Source organism: Oncorhynchus masou, chromosome 29, assembly GCF_036934945.1.
Source record: "Oncorhynchus masou masou isolate Uvic2021 chromosome 29, UVic_Omas_1.1, whole genome shotgun sequence".
NCBI lineage: Eukaryota > Metazoa > Chordata > Actinopteri > Salmoniformes > Salmonidae > Oncorhynchus > Oncorhynchus masou.
In genome coordinates this window covers 44,283,545-44,307,228 of record NC_088240.1, presented here as the reverse complement: position 1 = coordinate 44,307,228, position 23,684 = coordinate 44,283,545, and the positions used below count along the sequence as shown (strand labels likewise).

The 23,684-nt window shown below is 42.9% G+C and overlaps 1 protein-coding gene across 8 annotated transcripts in view; it reads left to right on the top strand.

Annotated features, from left to right (window-relative positions):
* Nucleotides 1-19,671, top strand: part of LOC135519891 (nck-associated protein 5-like) — a 117,651-nt gene extending 97,980 nt beyond the window's left edge. For 3 of the 8 annotated variants that reach the window (XM_064945102.1, XM_064945100.1, XM_064945099.1), the window contains one exon: nt 5,727-6,077. In XM_064945102.1, coding sequence (XP_064801174.1) covers nt 5,727-5,990 — 264 coding nt within the window. In that variant the 3' untranslated portion in view covers nt 5,991-6,077. Of the gene's footprint in view, nt 1-5,726; nt 6,117-13,096; nt 13,490-19,612 lie in introns of those variants that run through there. The other 5 variants (XM_064945096.1, XM_064945098.1, XM_064945097.1 and 2 more) reach the window with 4 other exon arrangements.
* The last annotated feature ends 4,013 nt before the right edge of the window (nt 19,672-23,684 follow it).

Genomic DNA, 23,684 nt, shown 5'->3' with positions numbered 1-23,684 from the left:
TAGGAGGTCCCCCCACCTCGAAGGCAAAACATTTCAGTGGCCCCCTCTTGATGATGGAGAGAAAATGTAAGTATTAGTTAATTTTCTGTAATTCAACACATGTTGCCATGGGGTGTAGAGAAAAGGTCCAATGCAGCTGTTTTTTTAATCTCATTATCAAATCCTTTCTGGCTAACAATTGAGTACCTTACAGTGATTGTTTTCAATTCAAATGATTAAAAAAAGAAAGAAAAATAGCTTCTTAACAAAGAGCAATTTCTCAAGCAAGAATTGTGCTATGATTTTCTGGGAGTTGTTTGGGTGGGGCCCTCGGGTGGGGCCCTCCCCAAAAACTGAAAATGTGCAGTTATTGGCAGAGAGGTTTGGAACTCTCCTTCCTCTTTTTCTATTAACTAATTTACCACATTGAACTTTGACTTCTATAACCAAACGTTTAGTACTCACAATACTCTATACCAAAATGACCTCATACTATATGCCACGGCAAAAAAAGGCATATTAGCTAAGTCACAGAATGACACTTCCCGCTTTGGCACACACTGGTTGAATCAACATTGTTTCCACGTCATTTCAATGAAATTACATTGAACCAATTGACGTCTATCCCCAGTGGGTTGATCCAGACAGATAAACTCAATCGTTGGCCGTTTTTTAAATTCGATTTGATGTAAACATTTTCCAGAGACAGCCATGTATGCATTAAGGAATCAATTATACAATCATGCAATTCATTTGACTTTGTTTTTACCAATCTAACTACATATCAACATAATGGTAATGATGTATTTGAATGGTAAATCTCTATTCATAAACTGGGTAAATCAAGATATAGCCTAAGCCTATTCACAATACAGGTGAATGCATATTCAATAGGAATCTGTGCATGCATTCGCTGTTTTCCTGGGGCTACAGATGACATTCGGTTTCCCTTCCATTTGGGAATTATTTTATTCTAATGATCAAGAACATTTGCATAGAAGTAGGAATCTCTTCTTTTATAAAAGTGTGCGTCTCTTTAACCCAGTTATGACGTCATTCATGACCAGGCACATGCCCACATAGTTGCTCCCGAGGATGAACCAGACTTGTGGAGCTCTACAATTATTTTTCTGTGGTCTTGGCTGATTTCTTTTGATTTCCAATGATGCCAAGCAAAGAGGCACTGAGTTTGAAGGTAGGCCTTGAAATACATCCACAGGTACACCTCCAATTGACTCAAATGATGTCAGTTAGCCTATCAGAAGCTTCTAAAGCCATGACATAATTTTCTGGAATTTTCCAAGCTGTTTAAAAGCACCGCCAACTTAGTGCATGTAAACTTCTGACCCACTGGAATTGTGATACAGTGAATTATAAGTGAAATAATCTGTCTGTAAACAATTGTTGGAAAAATGACTTGTGTCATGCACGACGTAGATGTCCTAACCGACTTTCAACTGTACATACACAACATGGCCAAAAGTGTGTATATATATATATATATATATATATATATATATATATATATATATATATATATATATAAAGAAAGAATTCAGACCCATTGAATTTTTCCACATTTTGTTACGTTTACGGCCTTATTCTAAAATGGTTTTAAAAAACAATAATATCTTGTCAATCTACACACAATACCCCATAATGACAAAGCAAAAACAAGTTGTTGTTTTTTACTCTTAAATGAGCTCAGGTGCATCCTGTTTCAATTGATCATCCTTGAGATGTTTCTACAACTTTATTGGAGTCCACCTGTGGTAAATTAAATTGACTGGACATGATTTGGAAAGGTACACACCTGTCTATAAAAGGTCCCACACTTGACACTGCATGTCAGAGCAAAAACCAAGCTATGAGGTCGAATGAATTGTCCGTAGTGCTCTGAGACAGGATTGTGTCGAGGCACAGATTTGGGGAATGGTACCAAAAAATTTATGCAGCATTGAAGGTCCACAAGAACACAGTGGCCTCCATCATTCTTAAATGGAAGACGTTTGGAACCACTAAAACTCTTCCTAGAGCTGGCCAGCTGGCTAAACTGAGCAATCGGGGGAGAAGGGCCTTGGTCAGGGAGGTAACCAAGAACCTGACAGAGCTCCAGAGTTCCTCCATGGAGATGGGAGAAACTTCCAGAAGGACAGCCATCTCTGCAGCACTACACCAATCATGGTAGAGTGGCCTGACGGAAGCCACTCCTCAGTTAAAGGTACATGACAGCCCGCTTGGAGTTTGTCAAAAGGCACTTAAAGGACTCTCAGACCATGATGAACAAGATTCTCTGGTCTGATGAAACTAAGACTGAACTCTTTGGCCTGAATGCCAAACGTCACGTCTGGAGGAAACCTGGCACCATCCCTATGGTGAAGCATGATGGTGGCAGCATCATGCTGTGGGGATGTTTTTCAGCAGCAGGGACTGGGAGATTAGTCAGGATCGAGGAAAAGATGAACAGAGCAAAGTACAGAGAGATCCTTGATGAAAACCTGCTCCAGAAGCGCTCAGGACCTCAGACTGGGGCGAAGGTTCAACTTCCAACAGGACAATGACACTAAGCACATAGCCAAGACAGCGCAGGAGTGGCTTCGTGTCAAGTCTCTGAATGTCCTTAAGTTGCCCAGCCAGAGCCCAGACTTGAACCTGATCGAACATCTCTGGAGAGACCCGAAAATAGCTGTGCTGCGACGCTCCCCATCTAACCTGACTGAGCTTGAGAGGATCTGCACAAAAGAATAGGAGAAACTCAGCAAATGCAGGTGTGCCAAGCTTGTAGCATCGTACCCAAGAAGACTTGAGGCTGTAATCGCTGCCAAAAGTGCATCAACAAAGTACTGAGCAAAGTGTCTGAATACTTATGTAAATATGAAATATGATATTTCATTTTTTTTTTGTACATTTGCTAAAAAATCTAGAAACCTATGTTGGCTTTGTCATTATGGGGTATTGCGTGTAGATTGATGAGAAGAAGAAAAAACAATTTAATACATTTTAGAATAAGGCTGTAATGTAACAAAGAATGGAAAAATTCAAGGGGTCTGAATACTTGCACATAGCTTATGAAAAGGAAGAGATGGTTAGGCCTAACCACACATCGGTAGAGATATGCCGGTGACATGCTACGACACCGGCATGCATTTCTTTATGTCAGATGGCTTCTGCGTCTCCTATACAGATATAAATGTACAGAAGGAGGGTGTTTCGTTCTTTTTCGATCTGAATATTTTGTATAAAGATAGGCATTATATTGTTATATTATAAGGGTAACTCTGATAGACCTTAAACAGTCTTCTTGACCTTAAATTCAACTGTCAGAGTCAGTTCGAGTGCCGGGGCACACTGCCTTCATATCATAGGCCTGCAGTAGCTAAAGCTTAATAATAGCCACACCATACCAAACCTTCACAAATGTCTCTAAACTTTGTTAGGGTGATGTCAAAAGTAAGTCAAGCAATTGTTAATAGGGATAATATGATCAGAAGAGCTAATGTGAACCAGGGACAAAAATGCACTATCCTCCCCTGTGCCCCCCAAAAACCCACACAACCCTCCCCAAAGCATAAAAAGTTTGACAACCCACCCCTATTTTGGACCACCCCTCTTCCAGTAAATTTTGATCTGTCCTTTACCCTGTAGTGCGAAAAATATAATTCATATTGCTATGTGGTTTAATCACCAGTGACATTTCTATACTCCGCCAACTAAGCCAATGTGTCTCATTTATCTTGTCTCCTCTGAATTAATAAATGGTCTTATAAAGATCTTTGGTCTTTACCAAAGTGATTTTCTAACTTTTTTGGCCAAGCACCTTATCAACCCTTAGCAAACCTTGAAACCTGTGTGTTAAAATCTGCGTTTAAATTTGACACAAAAAAACTGTTGATTAAGTTGATTATTTTTGTGTTCAACCACCAAGCCACATTTATGCAAAGTTGATGAAATCGAATAAAGTTTATTGGCCGTGTACACAGTTTAGCAGGTGTTAAGACGAAGACTTTGAACTATGCTGCTGGGCATTGAACTTATTGAACTCATTGAATGTGGATGAACTGTAAACATCATGCCATGAATACTACAAAATTCCTTCTCATTAATATTTACACACGAGGACACCCAAAGGACTTCTGTGCCACTTTAAGATATTGATTATACAGTTGACCTTAAAAGAGTTTAGATGTTCATACTGTTCCATTTGTGCATCTTCAGTTATTTGTAGCCACTGAACTTTGTAGGTGTTAGCTTGTCAGTCCTTGTTCAGTGTCTTTTCATTCTTTCAGGCAAATTGAAAGGAGATCAGACAAGGACAGGATCCTTAGGTAGTGCCAAGGGCTTTTTGAGGTAAATCAATGGTCAACCTCTCTGATGCTGCCTTCCCATGCAAGGAAGTGTCACAGGGGGCCTTGTTAAGTTTTTCCTTCAAAAACACTCATCAATAACGTCTGCGATCTGTATCGTGCTCTTGCCTTTATTAGTTAATCCTGTTTGTGTGACAGGAAAGTAAGAGCTACTTCAATCGTTGTTGTTATTTATTTCGAGAGCTGTTTGTCACAGGTTTGTCACAATTTGAAACTGACCCTCTGAATTGTTGTCTCTGACTGTATAATTAAAACACATACTGAATGAAGACACCCAATTATCAGTGAAGTTGTCAGTTAGCAGCCCACCTGTTTCTCTGGATTGCTGAAGAGGAACCAGTATTTTATATTCTGTTGCTAAAGAAGTCTAATGGCTGTTAGGTAGAAAATCATGCCAGCATGACAAGGAGACAGGGACCTTGATGGTTTGATTTCAATATATGTTGTTCTGAGCTGTGTTTGTCTGTGCCAGGTGCATGTGAAAGAATGCAGTGTGAGAATGCAAAATGACAGAGTTGTCATTACTGTACTTTAACTATTGTATACATTAAATATTCAAACATTGTGTTGTCCAGCATACTACATGAAGTGTACAGTTGTATTACAGTTGAAATAGATACGTATTCAATATTGCTTGATGGCATTAGCAATCGCTTTGTCACCAACTGTACAATATCATAAATGCACTTGATTTGACACACTGCCACTACATTACAATCTCAATTGGTCTCAAAAGTGCCACATTTTCCCCTAAGCTTTATCCACCATGATTCCTCTCTGTTTGGGTGAAGCCCATTCTCTCTGGTGGCAACCATGGTATCATGCGCTAATTAGCGAGGAATCATTAGCCAACATCACAGTTAAACTACCATCCATCTGGCTTGGCTCTTAGAGAGGACCTTTGCCGAGTGTCGTAGAACGATAAAAACAGACCATCTGTTGCATTAATGCACTGAAATTACCACAAGGCGGCCTGGGTGACAGCCAGTCGCAGCTGGTTAAGACTCCCTCATGCACAACATAATGTGGCCGAGATAGGACAGGGGACAAGGAGAAAACAGACAATCAAACCAGGCTGGAGAGAAAATAATTCATTAAAATTGATCATGTTGAGGATAATGTTGCATTTCATGTTGTGGAGACATATTACCAATGCTATTATAAACCCATTAATTCATAGATTTTGATGTTATACTAGTCATAACATGAGGTAGTTATCATTATTCAGAGGGCACAAATGACACAAGACAATGCTTTTTGCGGTGTGATTGGATGATACCTACTACAATTATATGAAAACATGTCATTCTGTTTACATTTTTTCATTTGTTGTGTGTAACTCCTGCATCTCCAAGCCCCATCATTTTTTTCCTTGTGCCTCAGGCTCCGGCTGCAAGATGCAAACGTCGGACAGCGGCATTGGAACATTCCCCCTCCTCGATTCCTCCTCCTTGTTCTCCTCCATCCTCCACCTCCTTCCCAAGTCCACATCGGCCCAACACTCCCTCAGTCCTCCCAGTGCTCCCAGTTCATCTAGTGAGGAGGTGTCACCCTCCCCATTACCCCGGTGGAGAGTACCGTCTGGCTCAAAAGACCATCTCTGCAGCCAACCAGGCCTGGACAACTCGTTATCCGACACCACTGTGACCCTTGTCCAATCAGTGCCTTATCCCACTTTGGCCTTCCTTCAGCCTGTCCAATCCCTGTCTGAGCCCCTTGTGACCTGTGCCAGTGTGTGTGATACCCAGAGCAAGCTGCCCAGACTAGCCTCAGGTAAAGTCAAAAGACCACTTGTCCAGAGATATGTCTGTCTGGTCATTGGGAACTCAGTCGCGGTCTCAACTTACTGTTGAGAGTTAAGGAGAAAACACATCGCACCAATTGATGGTCTGCAATTTGTTTGCTGTTCGTTCGCTTGTTGAATCTGCTAGTGGGAGACTGACAGCCGTAATTTCTCCCAGTTGTTTTACATTTCAAATTGGTTTACACTCGGTTATAGCTTTTTTACATTTAGAATCGGTTTGCAAATTACAACCGGCACTCTGTTCAGAGGTGCTAAGTATAAACGCTTGACAATCCTACCGGTGTGTCCGTGTCTTTCGAATGGTAGAATACAAAGGTGGCAAATTTTTTATTTGGTAGTGCATCAGCAGTTTTCCTCTTCTTACGTCAGTCACTGACAGTCAGTCAATTAACACCATTGCAAAATGTGTAGAATTTCAGAAAATGTGCTTTAAAACTGCATTATTTTCTTTACACCCCTTGGCAAAATAGGTGGAATGGCAGAAACATTTTCTCTCCAATGCCAAAAAGGGGGCCTCTAAAATATTTTGCCAGTGAGGTAAATACAGTCCTGGAGGTGACAGTGATCAGACCTTGTTATTACTACAACTAAAGCCAGCATTAAGGCAGAGGATCACATTTTAAGTGAGCAGAGAGAAGAGGCTTGCCCATATTAGTATGCAAATGATAGCCCCAGTTTTGACTCTGCTAAAGAGACACTCTCAATTAACCTGTCATGAGAGGAGATTTTGTGGTGATTGAAATTCACATCTCACTAGCTAGGTTTCCATCCAATTGGTGACAGATTTTCATAAAAGGCTGTGAGTGATGACGGAATGCATATAGAAATACCTTTTGAGGTATAATTACCATGTACCAAATAAAGAATCCAAGTTAAATGGGTTTCCATCGAATTTTCAACTCTACTGTTGAGTGTGCCCACTCTGGTATTGGCACATGCAATCTAGCCAACAGCTCAGATAATTTGCTGAAATTCTGACACCGACAGAGATGGCCACCTCGCTTCGCGTTCCAAGGAAACTATGCAGTATTTAGTTTTTTTACGTGATATTTATTACATTGGTACCCCAGGTAATCTTAGGTTTTATTGCATACAGCCGGGAGGAACTACTGGATATAAGAGCAACGTCAACTCACCATCATTACAACCAGGAATACGACTTTCCCAAAGCGGATCCTGTGTTTTTCCACTACCCGGGACAACGGATCGGATCCCAGCCGGCGATCCAATACAACGACGCCGTAAAAGGGGCAGACGAAGCTGTCTTCTGGTCAGGCTCGGGAGACGGGCACATCACGCGCCACTCCCGAGCATACTACTCACCAATGTCCAGTCTCTTGACAACAAGGCTGATGAAATCCGAGCAAGGGTAGCATTCCAGAGAGACATCAGAGACTGTAACGTTCTTTGCTTCACGGAAACATGGCCCACTCGAGACACGCTATCGGAGTTGGTACAGCCAGCTGGTTTCTTCATGCATCGCGCCGATAGGAACAAACATCTTTCTGGTAAGAAGAGGGGCGGGGGGGGGGGTATGCCTTATGATTAACGAGACGTGGTGATCATAACAACATACAGGAACTCAAGTCCTTCTGTTCACCTGAATTAGAATTCCTCACAATCAAATGTCGACCCGCATTATCTACCAAGAGAATCATATTCAATTATAATCACAGCCGCATACACTCCCCCCCAAGCAGACACATCGATTGCCCTGAACAAACTTTATTTGACTCTATGTAAACTGGAAACCACATTTCCTGAGGCTGCATTCATTGTAGCTGGGGATTTTAACAAGGCTAATCTGAAAACAAGACTCCCTAAATTGTATCAGCATATCGATTGTGCTACCAGGGCTGGTAAAACCCTGGATCATTGTTATTCTAACTTCCACGACGCATATAAGTTCCTCCCCCGCCCTTCTTTCGGAAAAGCTGACCACGACTCCATTTATTTGCTTCCAGCCTATAGACAGAAACTAAAACAGGAAGCTCCCGCTCTCAGGTGTGTTCAACGCTGGTCTGACCAATCTGATTCCACGCTTCAAGATTGCTTCGATCACGTGAATTGGGATATGTTCCGCATTGCATCAAAAAACAACATTGACGAATACGCTGATTCGGTGAGAGAGTTCATTAGCAAGTGCATTGGCGATGTCGTACCCACAGCAACTATTAAAACATTCCCAATCCAGAAAACGTGGATTGATGGCAGCATTTGCGTGAAACTGAAAGTGCGAATCATTGCTTTTAACCAGGGCAAGGTGACCGGAAACATGACCGAATACAAACAGTGTAGCTATTCCCTCCACAAGGCAATCAAACAAGCTAAGTGTCAAACAAGCTAGAGACAAGTCGCATTTCAACGGCTCATACACAAGAGGTATGTGGCAGGTTCTACAGTCAATCACGGATTAAAAAAAGAAAACCAGCCCCGTCGCGGATCAGGATGTCTTGCTCCCAGACAGACTAAACAACTTTGCTCACATTGAGGACAATACAGTGCCACTGACATGGCCCGCTACCAAAACCTGTGGACTCTCCTTCACTGCAGCCGACGTGAGTAAAACATTTAAATGTGTTAACCCTCGCAGGGCTGCAGGCCCAGACAGCATCCCCAGCCGCGTCCTCAGAGCATGCGCAGACCAGCTGGCTGGTGTGTATACGGGCATATTCAATCGTTCCTTATCCCAGTCTGCTGTTCCCATATGCTTCAAGAGGGCCACCATTGTTCCTGTTCCCAAGAAAGCCAAGGTAACTGAGCTAAACAACTACCTCCTCGTTGCACTCACTTCCATCATCATGAAGGGCTTTGAGAGACTAGTCAAGGACCGTATCACCTCCACCCTACCTGACACCCTAGACCCACTCCAATTTGCTTTACCGCCCCAATAGGTCCACAGACAATGCAATCGCAACCACACTGCACCCTAACCCATCTGGACAAGAGGAATACCTATGTGAGAATGCTGTTCATCGACTACAGCTCAGCATTTAACACCATAGTACCCTCCAAACTAGTTATTAAGCTTGAGACCCTGAGTCTAGACCCCGCCCTGTGCAACTGGGTACTGGATATCCTGGTTTGCCGCCCTCCAGGTGGTGAGGGTAGGTAACAACATCTCCACCCCACTGATCCTCCACAAGGGTGCGTTCTGAGCCCTCTCCTGTGCTCCCTGTTCAGCCACGACTGCGTGGCCATGCGCTCCTCCAACTCAATCATCAAGTTTGAAGACAACACTACAGTGGTAGACTTGAGAACCATCAACGACGAGACGGCCTACAGGGAGGAGGTGAGGGCCCTAGGAAACTAACCTCACACTCAACGTCAACAGAACAAAGGAGATGATCGTGGACTTCAGGAAATAGCAGAGGGAGGATCCCCCTATCCACATCAACGGGATAGTTGTGGGGGGGGGGGGGGGTAGAAAGTTTTAAGTTCCTCGGCGTACACATCACAGACAAACTGAATTTGTCCACCCACACAGACAGTGTGGTGAAGAAGGCGCAGCAGCGCCTCTTCAACCTCAGGAGGCTGAAGAAATTTGGCTTATCACAAAAAACACTCACAAACTTTTACAGATGCACAATCGAGAGCATCCTGTCGGGCTGTATCACCGCCTGGTATGGCAACTGCTCCGCCCACAACCGTAAGGCACTCCAGAGGGTAGTGAGGTCTGCACAACGCATCACCGGGGGCAAACTACCTACCCTCCAGGACACCTACACCACCCGATGTCACAGGAAGGCCATAACGATAATCAAGGACAACAACCACCCGAGCCACTGCCTGTTCACCCCGCTATCATCCAGAAGGCAAGGCCAGTACAGGTGCATCAAAGCAGGGACAGAGTGACTGAAAAACAGCTTCTATCTCAAGGCCATCAGACTGTTAAACAGCCACCACTAACATTGAGTGGCTGCTGCCATACATGTGAAAAATGTACCACTAGCCACTTTAAACAATGCCACTTAATAAAATGTTTACATACCCTACATTACTCATTTCATATGTATATAATGTACTCGATACCATCTACTGCATCTTGCCTATGCCGTTCTGTACCATCACTCATTCATATATATGTATGTACATATCCTTCTTCCCTTTACACTTGTGTGTATAAGGTAGCTGTTGTGAAATTGTTAGGTTAGATTACTCATTGGTTATTACTGCATTGTCGGAACTAGAAGCACAAGCATTTCGCTACACTCGCATTAATAACCTCTTGAAGATAGGGAATGTTGTCTCTGACTGTATAATTAAAACACATACTGAATGAAGACACCCAATTATCAGTGAAGTTGTCAGTTAGCAGCCCACCTGTTTCTCTGGATTGCTGAAGAGGAACCAGTATTTTATATTCTGTTGCTAAAGAAGTCTACTGGCTACTAGGTAGAAAATCATGCCAGCATGACAAGGAGACAGGGACTCTGATGGTTTGATTTCAATATATGTTGTTCTGAGCTGTGTTTGTCTGTGCCAGGAGGTGCATGTGAAAGAATGCAGTGTGTGAATGCAAAATGACAGAGTTGTCATTACTGTACTTTAATTATTTTATACATTAAATATTCAAACATTGTGTTGCCCAGCATACCACATGAAGTGTACAGTTGTATTACAGTTGAAATAGATACGTATTCAATATTGCTTGATGGCATTAGCAATCGCTTTGTCACCAACTGTACAACTGTACAATCCCCAAGGATTGGAAAGCTGCCGCAGTCATCCCCCTCTTCAAAGGCGGAGACACCCTGGACCCAAACTGTTACAGACCTATATCAATCCTGCCCTGCCTATCTAAGGTCTTCGAAAGCCAAGTCAACAAACAGGTCACTGACCATCTCGAATCCCACCGTACCTTCTCCGCTGTGCAATCTGGTTTCCGAGCCGGTCACGGGAGCACCTCAGCCACGCTCAAGGTACTAAACGATATCATAACCGCCATCGATAAAAGACAGTACTGTGCAGCCGTCTTAATCGACCTTGCCAAGGCTTTCGACTCTGTCAATCACCATATTCTTAACGGCAGACTCAGTAGCCTCGGTTTTTCTGATGACTGCCTTGCCTGGTTCACCAACTACTTTGCAGACAGAGTTCAGTGTGTCAAATCGGAGGGCATGCAGTCTCTATGGGTGTGCCACAGGGTTCAATTCTCGGGCCGACTCTTTTCTCTGTATATATCAATGATGTTGCTATTGCTGCGGGCGATTCCCTGATCCACCTCTACGCAGACGATACCATTCTGTATACTTCCGGCCCGTCCTTGGACACTGTGCTATCTAACCTCCAAACGAGCTTCAATGCCATACAACACTCCTTCCGTGGCCTCCAACTGCTCTTAAATGCTAGTAAAACCAAATGCATGCTTTTCAACCGTTCGCTGCCTGCACCTGCACGCCCGACTAGCATCACCACCCTGGATGGTTCCGACCTAGAATATGTGGACATCTACAAGTACCTAGGTGTCTGGCTAGACTGTAAACTCTCCTTCCAGACTCATATCAAACATCTCCAATCTAAAATCAAATCTAGAATCGGCATTATATTCCGCAACAAAGCCTCCTTTACTCACGCCGCCAAACTTACCCTAGTAAAACTGACTATCCTACCGATCCTCGACTTCGGTGATGTCATCTACAAATAGCTTCCAATACTCTACTCAGCAAACTGGATGCAGTTTATCACAGTGCCATCCGTTTTGTTACTAAAGCACCTTATACCACCCACCACTGCGACCTGTATGCTCTAGTCGGCTGGCCCTCGCTACATATTCGTCACCAGACCCACTGGCTCCAGGTCATCTACAAGTCCATGCTAGGTACAGCTCCGCCTTATCTCAGTTCACTGGTCACGAATGCAACAACCACCCGTAGCACGCGCTCCAGCAGGTGTATCTCACTGATCATCCCTAAAGCCAACACCTCATTTGGCCGCCTTTCGTTCCAGTTCTCTGCTGCCTGTGACTAGAACGAATTGCAAAAATCGCTGAAGTTGGAGACTTTTATCTCCCTCACCAACTTCAAACATCTGCTATCTGAGCAGCTAACCGATCGCTGCAGCTGTACATAGTCTATCGGTAAATAGCCCACCCAATTTTACCTACCTAATCCCCATACTGTTTATATTTATTTACTTTTCTGCTCTTTTGCACACCAATATCTCTACCTGTACATGACCATCTGATCATTTATCACTCCAGTGTTAATCTGCAAAATTGTAATTATTCGCCTACCTCCTCATGCCTTTTGCACACAATGTATATAGACTCTCTTTTTTTCTACTGTGTTATTGACTTGTTAATTGTTTACTACATGTGTAACTCTGTGTTGTCTGTTCACACTGCTATGCTTTATCATGGCCAGGTCGCAGTTGCAAATTAGAACTTTTTCTCAACTACAGTTAAATGTAATTGGATTGTACGTAACTACCATCCATCTGGCTTGGCTCTTAGAGAGGACCTTTGCCGAGTGTCGTAGAACGAAAAAAACAGACCATCTGTTGCATTAATGCACTGAAATTACCACAAGGCGGCCTGGGTGACAGCCAGTCGCAGCTGGTTAAGACTCCCTCATGCACAACATAATGTGGCCGAGATAGGACAGGGGACAAGGAGAAAACAGACAATCAAACCAGGCTGGAGAGAAAATAATTCATTAAAATTGATCATGTTGAGGATAATGTTGCATTTCATGTTGTGGAGACATATTACCAATGCTATTATAAACCCATTAATTCATAGATTTTGATGTTATACTAGTCATAACATGAGGTAGTTATCATTATTCAGAGGGCACAAATGACACAAGACAATGCTTTTTGCGGTGTGATTGGATGATACCTACTTAACCAATTATATGAAAACATGTCATTCTGTTTACATTTTTCCATTTGTTGTGTGTAACTCCTGCATCTCCAAGCCCCATCATGTTTTTTCCTTGTGCCTCAGGCTCCGGCTGCAAGATGCGAACGTTGGACAGCGGCATTGGAACATTCCCCCTCCTCGATTCCTCCTCCTTGTTCTCCTCCATCCTCCACCTCCTTCCCAAGTCCACATCGGCCCAACTCTCCCTCAGTCCTCCCAGTGCTCCCAGTTCATCTAGTGAGGAGGTGTCACCCTCCCCATTACCCCGGTGGAGAGTACCGTCTGGCTCAAAAGACCATCTCTGCAGCCAACAAGGCCTGGACAACTCCTCGTTATCCGACACCACTGTGACCCTTGTCCAATCAGTGCCTTATCCCACTTTGGCCTTCCTTCAGCCTGTCCAATCCCTGTCTGAGCCCCTTGTGACCTGTGCCAGTGTGTGTGATACCCAGAGCAAGCTGCCCAGACTAGCCTCAGGTAAAGTCAAAAGACCACTTGTCCAGAGATACGTCTGTCTGGTCATCGGGAACTCAATCGCGGTCTCAACTTACTGTTGAGAGTTAATTTTACAGCTGCTGTACCTGTACAGGGACCAAATCAGCGGAAATTCCAGAGCGCCAACTAATAGTACTCGATGCAACTCAAACTTTCATTAAAACACACATGCAAGGTACTCAATTAAAGATACACTCGTTGTGAATCTAGCCAACATGTCAGATTTGTAAAATGCTTTTCGGCGAAAGCATAAGAAGCTATTATCTGATAGCATGCAGCCCCCTGAAACACACGAAGGGGACATAAACAAAGAAATTAGCGTAGCCGGCGCTACACAAACGCCGAAATAAAATATAAAACATTCATTACCTTTGATGAGCTTCTTTGTTGGCACTCCTATATGTCCCATAAACATCACAATTGGGTATTTTTTTCGATTAAATCGGTCCATATATACCCAAAATGTCCATTTATGATCACCGTGAAATCCAGGAAAAAACTCACGTTTCCCAAAGCAACGTCATTTTTTAAAATTAAAAAAGTTGACGATAAACTTTGACAAAACACTTCAAACTACTTCTGTAATCCAACTTTAGGTATTAGTAAACGTTAATAAACGATCAAATTGATCAGGGAGCGATCTGTATTCAATAGCAACAAGTTTGGAAAACGTTGTCCACTTTCCCCCTTCCATTTTTTCCAGCTGTGTACCCGAAGACAGGATGTGCCTATTACTCATCTGACCAAGGATTTAGTTGCATAGAAATCACAACACTGGCGACATCGTGTGGAAGCTGTAGGAACTGCAAGCCCATCTCCATCTATTATACCGTGCAATAGACAATACAGAGACTGGCGGATTGATTTTTTCTTCGTCGATTTTGTGATCAGGTTTCCTTGCGATTTTGACCACGGAACACGTTCTGTTATAGTCACAGACATCATTGAACCAGTTTTAGAGTGTTTTCTATGCACACATACTAATCATATGCATATACTATATTCCTGGCATGAGTAGCAGGACGTTGAAATTTTGTGCGATTTTTAACAAAAAGCTGCGAAAATTCGCAGCAGCCTTAACAAGCTTTAAGGAGAAAACACATCGCACCAATTGATGGTCTGCAATTTGTTTGCTGTTCGTTCGCTTGTTGAATCTGCTGGTGGGAGACTGACAGCCGTAATTTCTCCCCGTTGTTTTACATTTCGAATAGGTTTACACTCGGTTGTAGCTTTTTTACATTTAGAATCGGTTTGCAAATTACAACCGGCACTCTGTTCAGAGGTGCTAAGTATAAACGCTTGACAATCCTACCGGTGTGTCCGTGTCTTTCGAATGGTAGAATACAAAGGTGGCAAATTTTTTATTTGGTAGTGCATCAGCAGTTTTCCTCTTCTTACGTCAGTCACTGACAGTCAGTCAATTAACACCATTGCAAAATGTGTAGAATTTCAGAAAATGTGTTTTAAAACTGCATTATTTTCTTTACACCCCTTGGCAAAATAGGTGGAATGGCAGAAACATTTTCTCTCCAATGCCAAGAAGGGGGCCTCTAAAATATTTTGCCCGTGAGGTAAATACAGTCCTGGAGGTGACAGTGATCAGACCTTGTTATTACTACAACTAAAGCCAGCATTAAGGCAGAGGATCACATTTTTAGTGAGCAGAGAGAAGAGGCTTGCCCATATTAGTATGCGAATGATAGCCCCAGTTTTGACTCTGCTAAAGAGACACTCTCAATTAACCTGTCATGAGAGGAGATTTTGTGGTGATTGAAATTCATATCTCACTAGCTAGGTTTCCATCCAATTGGTGACAGATTTTCATAAAAGGCTGTGAGTGATGACGGAATGCATATAGAAATACCTTTTGAGGTATAATTACCATGTACCAAATAAAGGGGTTTCCATCGAATTTTCAACTCTACTGTTGAGTGTGCCCACTCTGGTATTGGTACATGCAATCTAGCCAACAGCTCAGATAATTTGCTGAAATTCTTGCACCGACAGAGATGGCCACCTCGCTTCGCGTTCCTAGGAAACTATGCAGTATTTTGTTTCTTTACGTGATATTTATTACATTGGTACCCCAATTAATCTTAGGTTTTATTACATACCGTCAGGAGGAATTACTGGATATAAGAGCAACGTCAACTCACCATCATTACTACCAGGAATACGACTTTCCCAAAGCGGATCCTGTGTTTTTCCCACTACCCGGGACAACGGATCGGATCCCAGCCGGCGATCCAATACAACGACGCCGTAAAAGGGGCAGACGAAGCTGTCTTCTGGTCAGGCTCGGGAGACGGGCACATCACGCACCACTCCCGAGCATACTACTCGCCAATGTCCAGTCTCTTGACAACAAGGTTGATGAAATCCGAGCAAGGGTAGCATTCCAGAGAGACATCAGAGACTGTAACGTTCTTTGCTTCACGGAAACATGGCTCACTCGAGACACGCTATCGGAGTTGGTACAGCCAGCTGGTTTCTTCATGCATCACGCCGACAGAAACAAACATCTTTCTGGTAAGAAGAAGGGCAGGGGGGGGGGTATGCCTTAAGATTAACGAGACGTGGTGTGATCATAACAACGTACAGGAACTCAAGTCCTTCTGTTCACCTGAATTAGAATTCCTCACAATCAAATGTCGACCGCATTATCTACCAAGATAATTCTCTTCGATTATAATCACAGCCGCATTTCGGGCATATTCAATCAATCCTCATCCCAGTCTGCTGTTCCCACATGCTTCAAGAGAGCCATCATTGTTTCTGTTCCCAAGAAAACTAAGGTAACTGAGCTAAACAACTACCACCCCATAGCACTCACTTCCATCATCATGAAGTGCTTTGAGAGACTAGTTAAGGACCACCTCCACCCTACCTGACACCCTAGACCCACTCCAATTTGCTTACCGCCCCAAAAGGTCCACAGACGACGCAATCGCAACCACACGGCCCTAACCCATCTGGACAAGAGGAATACCTATATGAGAATGCTTTTCATCGACTACAGCTCGGCATTTAACACCATAGTACCCTCAAAGCTTGTTATCAAGCTCGAGACCCTGGGTCTCGACCCCGCCCTGTGCAACTGGGTACTGGACTTCCTGGCGGGTCGCCCCGTCAGGTGGTGAGGGTAGGTAACAGCATCTCTACCCCGCTGATCCTCAACACTGGGGTGCCACAAGGGTGTGTTCTCCTGCCCTCTCCTGTACTCCCTGTTCACCCACGACTGCGTGGTCATGAACGCCTCCCACTCAATCATCAAGTTTGCAGACAACACTACAATGGTAGGCTTGATAACCAACAACGACGAGTCGGCCTACAGGGAGGAGGTGAGGGCCCTCGGAGTGTGGTGTCAAGAACATAACCTCACACTCAACGTCAACAAAACAAAGGAGATGATCGTGAACTTCAGGAAACAGCAGAGGGAGAACCCCCCTATCCACATCAACGGGACAGTAGTGGAGAGGGTAGAAAGTTTTAAGTTCCTCGGCGTACACATCACGGACAAACTGAATTGGTCCACCCACACAGACAGCGTGGTGAAGAAGGCGCAGCGTGGTGAAGAAGGCGCAGCATGGTGAAGAAGGCACTTTTGTCACCAAAAGCACTCACAAACTTTTACAGATGCACAATCGAGAGCATCCTGTCAGGCTGTATCACCGCCTGGTAAGGCAACTGCTCTGCCTACAACCGTAAGGCTCTGCAGAGGTTAGTGAGGTCTGCACAACGCATCACCGGGGGCCAACTACCTGCCCTCCAGGACACCTACACCACCCGATGTCACAGGAATGGCATAAAGGTCATCAAGGACAACAACCACCCGAGCCACTGCCTGTTCACCCCGCTATCATCCAGAATGTGAGGTCAGTACAGGTGCATCAAAGCTGGGACCGAGAGACTGAAAAACAACTTCTATCTCAAGGCCATCAGACTGTTACACAGCCACCACTAACATTGAGTGGCTGCTGCCATACATGTGAAAAATGTACCACTAGTCACTTTAAACAATGCCACTTAATATAATGTCTACATACCCTACATTACTCAACTCATATGTATATACTGTACTCTATACCACCTACTGAATCTTGCCATCTTCATGTAATACATGTATCACTAGCCACTTTAAACAATGCCACTTAATATAATGTTTACATACCCTACATTACTCATCTCATATGTATATACTGAACTCGACACCCTCTGCATCTTGCCTATGCCGTTCTGCACCATCACTCATTCATATATCTTTATGTACATATTCTTCATCCCTTTACACTTGTGTGTATAAGGTAGCTGTTGTGAAATTGTTAGGTTAGATTACTAGAAGCACAAGCATTTCGCTACACTCACATTAACATCTGCTAACCATGTGTATGTTACAAATAAAATTTGACTTGATTTGAGATAGTGTGGTTAGGCCTATAGCCTATGTTTTTTTAATAAGAACGAATTATTATTTACAATGACAGCCGAGGAACAGTGGGTAAACTGCCTTGTCCAGGGGCAGAACGGTAGATTTCTACCTTGTCAGCTCGGGGATTCAATCTAGCATCCTTTCGGTTACTGGCCCAATGCTTTAACCACTCTGATAACTGCCGCCCTAAAATGACGAGATTATTAGGAGATTATTATGGACAAAAGAGCGAGATTATTTGTATTTGTCCAAAGGCAGCCAAACACTGATGATCCTGTCACCAGAATCAGACACTCAATGTTTACAGGAAAGGAGCATTAAGATCACTGTGCAATTTCACCAGAATGTGAAGTTCATAAATTAATTTAATCTGTAGCCGAATAAACTGCATGATTTCCCAAGTCTCCAAGTTTACTTCAAGTTGATGGTTATTATAACAATATTTGGGCATAAAAGTGTTTCCACCAACATTTATCGCGTAACTTATTAGACCTGTTTATCTGATATGTACTTAACTCTGAGGTTGGATGGAAACCTGGTTATAGTGATGCACAGAGCGTTAATTGTTTGGTTGGCACAATTTCTGAGATGGGGTGTAGTGTCAAGAGAAAAACAGAAAAAATGGCCAATGTTAAGTGATGCCCAGATAATGCCTTAGGATGGGACAATAATTTCTGTTAATTACCGAACACCAGATTCAGTGAAAAAAGCTCTATGCTCTAGATGTTTTCTATTACAACTGTAATGTTCTCCTGTTACTGTTTCCAAAGCAATAGAACAATCCCTTAATAGCTTATTTTCTGGATGAGGTTCACTTTGTATGGGATGACACTCAGTATCATGTATCATGCAGTATCATGGAAACAACATACAGTCAGTATCAAGTATCATGCAGTATCATGAAAACAACATACACTCAGTACCAAGGAACATGCAGTATCATGGAAACAACATTATTTTTGAAAGCAATATGTTCGGGAAAAAACATGTTGTGATCTAACAACTAGAGAGGATGTGCTGCCGAAAAATGAGGAACTACTGGGAATGGATGTAATATTATTGTATGTTTAATAAAATGTGACCTTTTTATACATGGAGAGAGTGTTGCACCCTACATCTATCTGCATTGCAGATATTGTTACCCTGAGGGTGTAAGAGCAAATCAACTTGACACTGCTGTTATATTGCTGTCTTAGAATACTTAGAATGTAATGACCAGGGCCTCCCTAGTGGCATAGTGGTCTATAGCACTGCATCGTCACTACAGACCTGGGTTTGATCTCAGGCTGCGTCACAACTGGCTGTGACCGTGAGTCCCATAGGGCGGCACACAATTGGCCCAGCCTTATCTGGGTTAGGGGAGGGTTTGGCCGAGGGAGCTTTTCTTGGCTCATCGTGCTCTAGCAACTTCTTGTGATCCCTGCAGGCTGATCCTGGTTGTCAGTTGAACGGTGTTTCCTCCGCCACATTGGTGCAGCTGGCTTCCAGGTTAAGCGGGCGGGTGTTATGTTTGGCGCGTCATGTTTCGGAGGACGCATGACTCATTTTTCGCCTCTCCTGAGCCCGTTGGGGAGTTGTAGCGATGGGAAAAGATTTAAAAAGGGGGTAAAATACTACAAAATGTATGTATTGACCATACAACTTGAACAAAACCGTGCTCTCTCTTCTTTTTTCAGCAGTTAGAATGACATGATCATGAAGACTGACAAGGACAACTGCTAAGAAACCATCAGCAGTGAGTTGTTTTTAAAACATTCTTATTTGTTTTTATTGGTAGGTGGAATGGAAATAATGATATTGAGCCATTTCAAATCAAAGACCAGCCCTGTCAACATAGAGAGCAGACAAAACTCCAGTTTGCTGTTAGAACAGTTAGCTGATTTATATCCAATGAATTGATTATAGCAATCAAGGAATGCACACAAGTCATTTTTAGAATAGAATACATTTTCTAAAATCATCGGTAGTTGATCAACCATAAGCCTGCACTTACAGGAGTAAATATGAAAGAAGACTGGTTCTGTGGAACAAGTAAAAATATACAATTACACAGCAAATGTACAAATATTTATTTAATTTTAATTTATTTCACCTTTATTTAAACAGGTAGGCCAGTTGAGAACATGTTCTCATTTAAAACTGCGACCTGGCCAAGATAAAGCATTGCAGTGCAACAAAAATAACAACACAGTTACACATAAACAAACGTACAGTCAATAATGCAAAATAAATTACAAATAGAAAGATATATGTACAGTGTGTGCAAATGTAGAAGAGTAGGGAGGTAGGCAATAAATAGGTCATAGAGGCAAAAATAATTACAATGTAGCATTAATACTGGAGTGATATATGTGCAGATGATGATGTGCAAGTAGAAATACTGGGGTGCAAAAGAGCAAGAGGGTAAGTAATAATATGGGGATGAGGTAGTCGGGTGTGCAATTTACAGAGTGGCTGTGTACAGGTACAGTGATCGGTAAGCAAGCTCTGATAGCTGATGCTTAAAGATAGAGAGGGAGATATATATATTTTTTTACCTTTATTTAACCAGGCAAGTCAGTTAAGAACAAATTCTTATTTTCAATGACGGCCTGGGAACAGTGGGTTAACTGCCTGTTCAGGGGCAGAATGACAGATTTGTACCTTGTCAGCTCGGGGGTTTGAACTTGCAACCTTCCGGTTACTAGGCCAACGCTCTAACCACTAGACTTCAGCTTCAGAGATTTTTGCAATTCGTTCCAGTCATTGGCAGCAACGAGAGCATAGAGGTCGCAGTGGTGGGTAGAATATGGGGCTTTGGTGATAAAACGGTTGGCACTGTGAAAGACTACATCCATGTTTGCTGAGTAGAGTGTTGGGGGCTATATTGTAAATGAGTTCGCCTAAATCAAGGATCGTAGGATAGTCAGTTTTATGTGGGTATGTTTGGCGGCGTGAGTGAAGGAGGCTTTGTTGTGAAATAGGAAGCCGATTCTGGATTTAATTTTGGATTGGAGATACTTAATGTGAGTCTGGAAGGAGAGTTTAGTCTAGCCAGACACCTAGGTATTTGTAGTTGTCCACATATTCTAGGTCAGAACCATCAAGAGTCGTTATGCTAGTCGGCGGGAGGGTGCGGGCAGCAATCGGTTGAATAGCATGCACTTAGTTTTACTAGCATTTAAAAGCAGTTGGGAGGCCACGGAAGGAGTGTTGTATGGCGTTGAAGCTCGTCTGGAGGTTTGTTAGCTTAGATTGTAGGATGGCTAGGGTGTTAAGCAAGTCCCAGTTTAGGTCACTTAACAGTACGAACTCTGATCAATTCAATTCACATATGGTGTCCAGGGCACAGCTGGGGGCTGAAGGGGGTCTATAACAAGCTGCAACGGTGAGAGACTTGTTTCTGGAAAGGTGGATTTTTATAAAAGAAGAAGCTCAAATTGTTTGGGCACAGACCTGAACTATGCAGGCTATCTCTGCAGTAGATTGCAACTCTGCGCGCTTTGGCAGTTTTATCTTGTCGGAAAATGTTATAGTTAGGGATGGAAATTTCAGGATTTCCTAAGCCAGGATTCAGACATATGGCTAGGACATCCGGGTTGGCAGAGTGTGCTAAAGAAGTGAATAGTGAATAAAACACTGGGAGGAGGCTTCTAATGATAACATGCATGAAACCATGCTTTTACAGTTACATGTGGGATAATGTGCTCTGAAGCCATTAGCAAGCCATGAATAAAAGGCCTGCTGAAGTGTGTGAGTCATGGTTGATAATGGAAGTGTATTCCTACGGCTACCCCCCTTACTACCACGATGAGCAGCCATTTTGACAGCAACATTCTAACAGTCTAATAAATGCATTTCATATATGCTATTGGAAAAAATAATAATTTGGTTGTGTTTATGAATGTCTTGGGTAACATTAGAATACGGGAAAAAAAAACAATTTCAATGAACACAATAGCATTTCCATTAGTTTATGTTACTGACTATCAGCTGCCACATGCTCATGTGTGGAGCGCATGGAATAGTTATTCTTGGAAAATGTGATATTTTGAAAAGAGCTAATCTTTTCCATTTGGAGAGTTATTTGGCAAAGGTTTTGGAAACCTCGGAAACTTCTGTTACTATATCGAAATCCTCCATGTAGGGTTGCAAAGCTACCGGTAATTTACCAGAATCTTTTTTGTTGTTGTGAATTTTACTCTCTTTTTCTCCCCAATTTTGTGGTATCCAATTGTTAGTAGCTACTATCTTGTCTCATCGCTACAACTCCCGTACAGGCTCGGGAGAGACAGAGGTTGAAAGTCATGCATCCTCCGATACACAACCCAACCAGCCGCACCAATGTGTCGTAGGAAACACTGTGCACCTGGCAACCTTGGTTAGCGTGCACTGCTCCTGGCCCGCCACAGTTGTCGCCAGTGCATGATGAGACAAGGGTATCCCTACCAGCCAAGCCCTCCCTAACCCGGACGACGCTAGGCAAATTGTGCGTCGGCCCACGGACCTCCCGGTCACAGAGACTGGGCGCGAACCCAGATGCTCTGGTGGCACAGCTGGCTCTGCAGTACAGTGCCCTTAACCACTGCACCACCCAGGAGGCCCCAGAAATTTTGTTAATGTTGGTAATTAACAGCTAATCTATGGCTATCTATGGTAACTTTGGTAATTTATACTTGAATAACTAAAACAACAAGTAATTCATATATAGCAGGGGTGTCAAAGTCAAATGGACGGAGGGCCAAATAAAAAATTTAGCTACAAGCCGAGGGCCGGACTGTTCGAATGTTCATTGAAAAATTTTTAAATGACGCATATAGTCTAGTGAACCTAATTGAACCTACTGAAAACCTAACAAATATATTCCAATATGATCAGATAAATAAAGCAATATTTTCTTATGGCTCTGTCAGTAATCTTTAATTTTCAACAGACACAAAAGACAAATTTCCTTTATATAAAAATCCCCATAACATGAACATTAAATGAAAGAAACCGGTATTCAAGGCACCATCAGTAGCCTATATTTTCTATTTTAGCAAAAGTGGGCTAAATTTACTTCAAAGAAAAAAACAATAATAGCAATTTTCTATCATCCACTCAACTGAAATATTTTTAAAATATAATTGGATTGAAATACAATAAAATAAAGTGCAAAAATCTATTAATCAAAAACAACACTTTGTTTAAGGAGAAGTAACATGCAGTGAAAACAAATATTAAACTTTAACTTTTAAACTTGAACTGAGTAAAAACTCTAAATATGTGATTGCACAGTAATGTTCACTTGTTTGAGGTTGAGGGTGATACTTGGTGGTGTCCCATCTTTTCCACAAGTTCATCAATGTTCGGGGTAAGGCTCTGAGCTGAGGAAATCCTCAGAATTGAGTGGAGGTGTTCAGCAGTAAGTCGACTTCTGTGTGATGTTTTGTTCAGGTTCATCAAAGAAAAAGTTGTTCACACAGGTATGTGCTGCCAAACATAGACAACGTTTGAGCAGCCTGGATGCGCAGCTGGGGCATTGTGTCGGGAGGAAACGGGCGAACTCCGCAGCACCCACTGCCGCATATTTTGCCCTCAGTGCATCATTGCATTGGAGGTCAATCAACTCCATTTGGAGGTTTGGTGGTGAGCTTTCCACGTCAACAGCAAATGGGTTACCGAGCAGTTCCAACCTGCTTTTTTGTGCTTCAAAGTCAGCAAATCGGCGTCGAAAGTCAGCGGCAAGCATACCTATTTTATCAGCCAACTGTGCGCTCGGGAACGCAC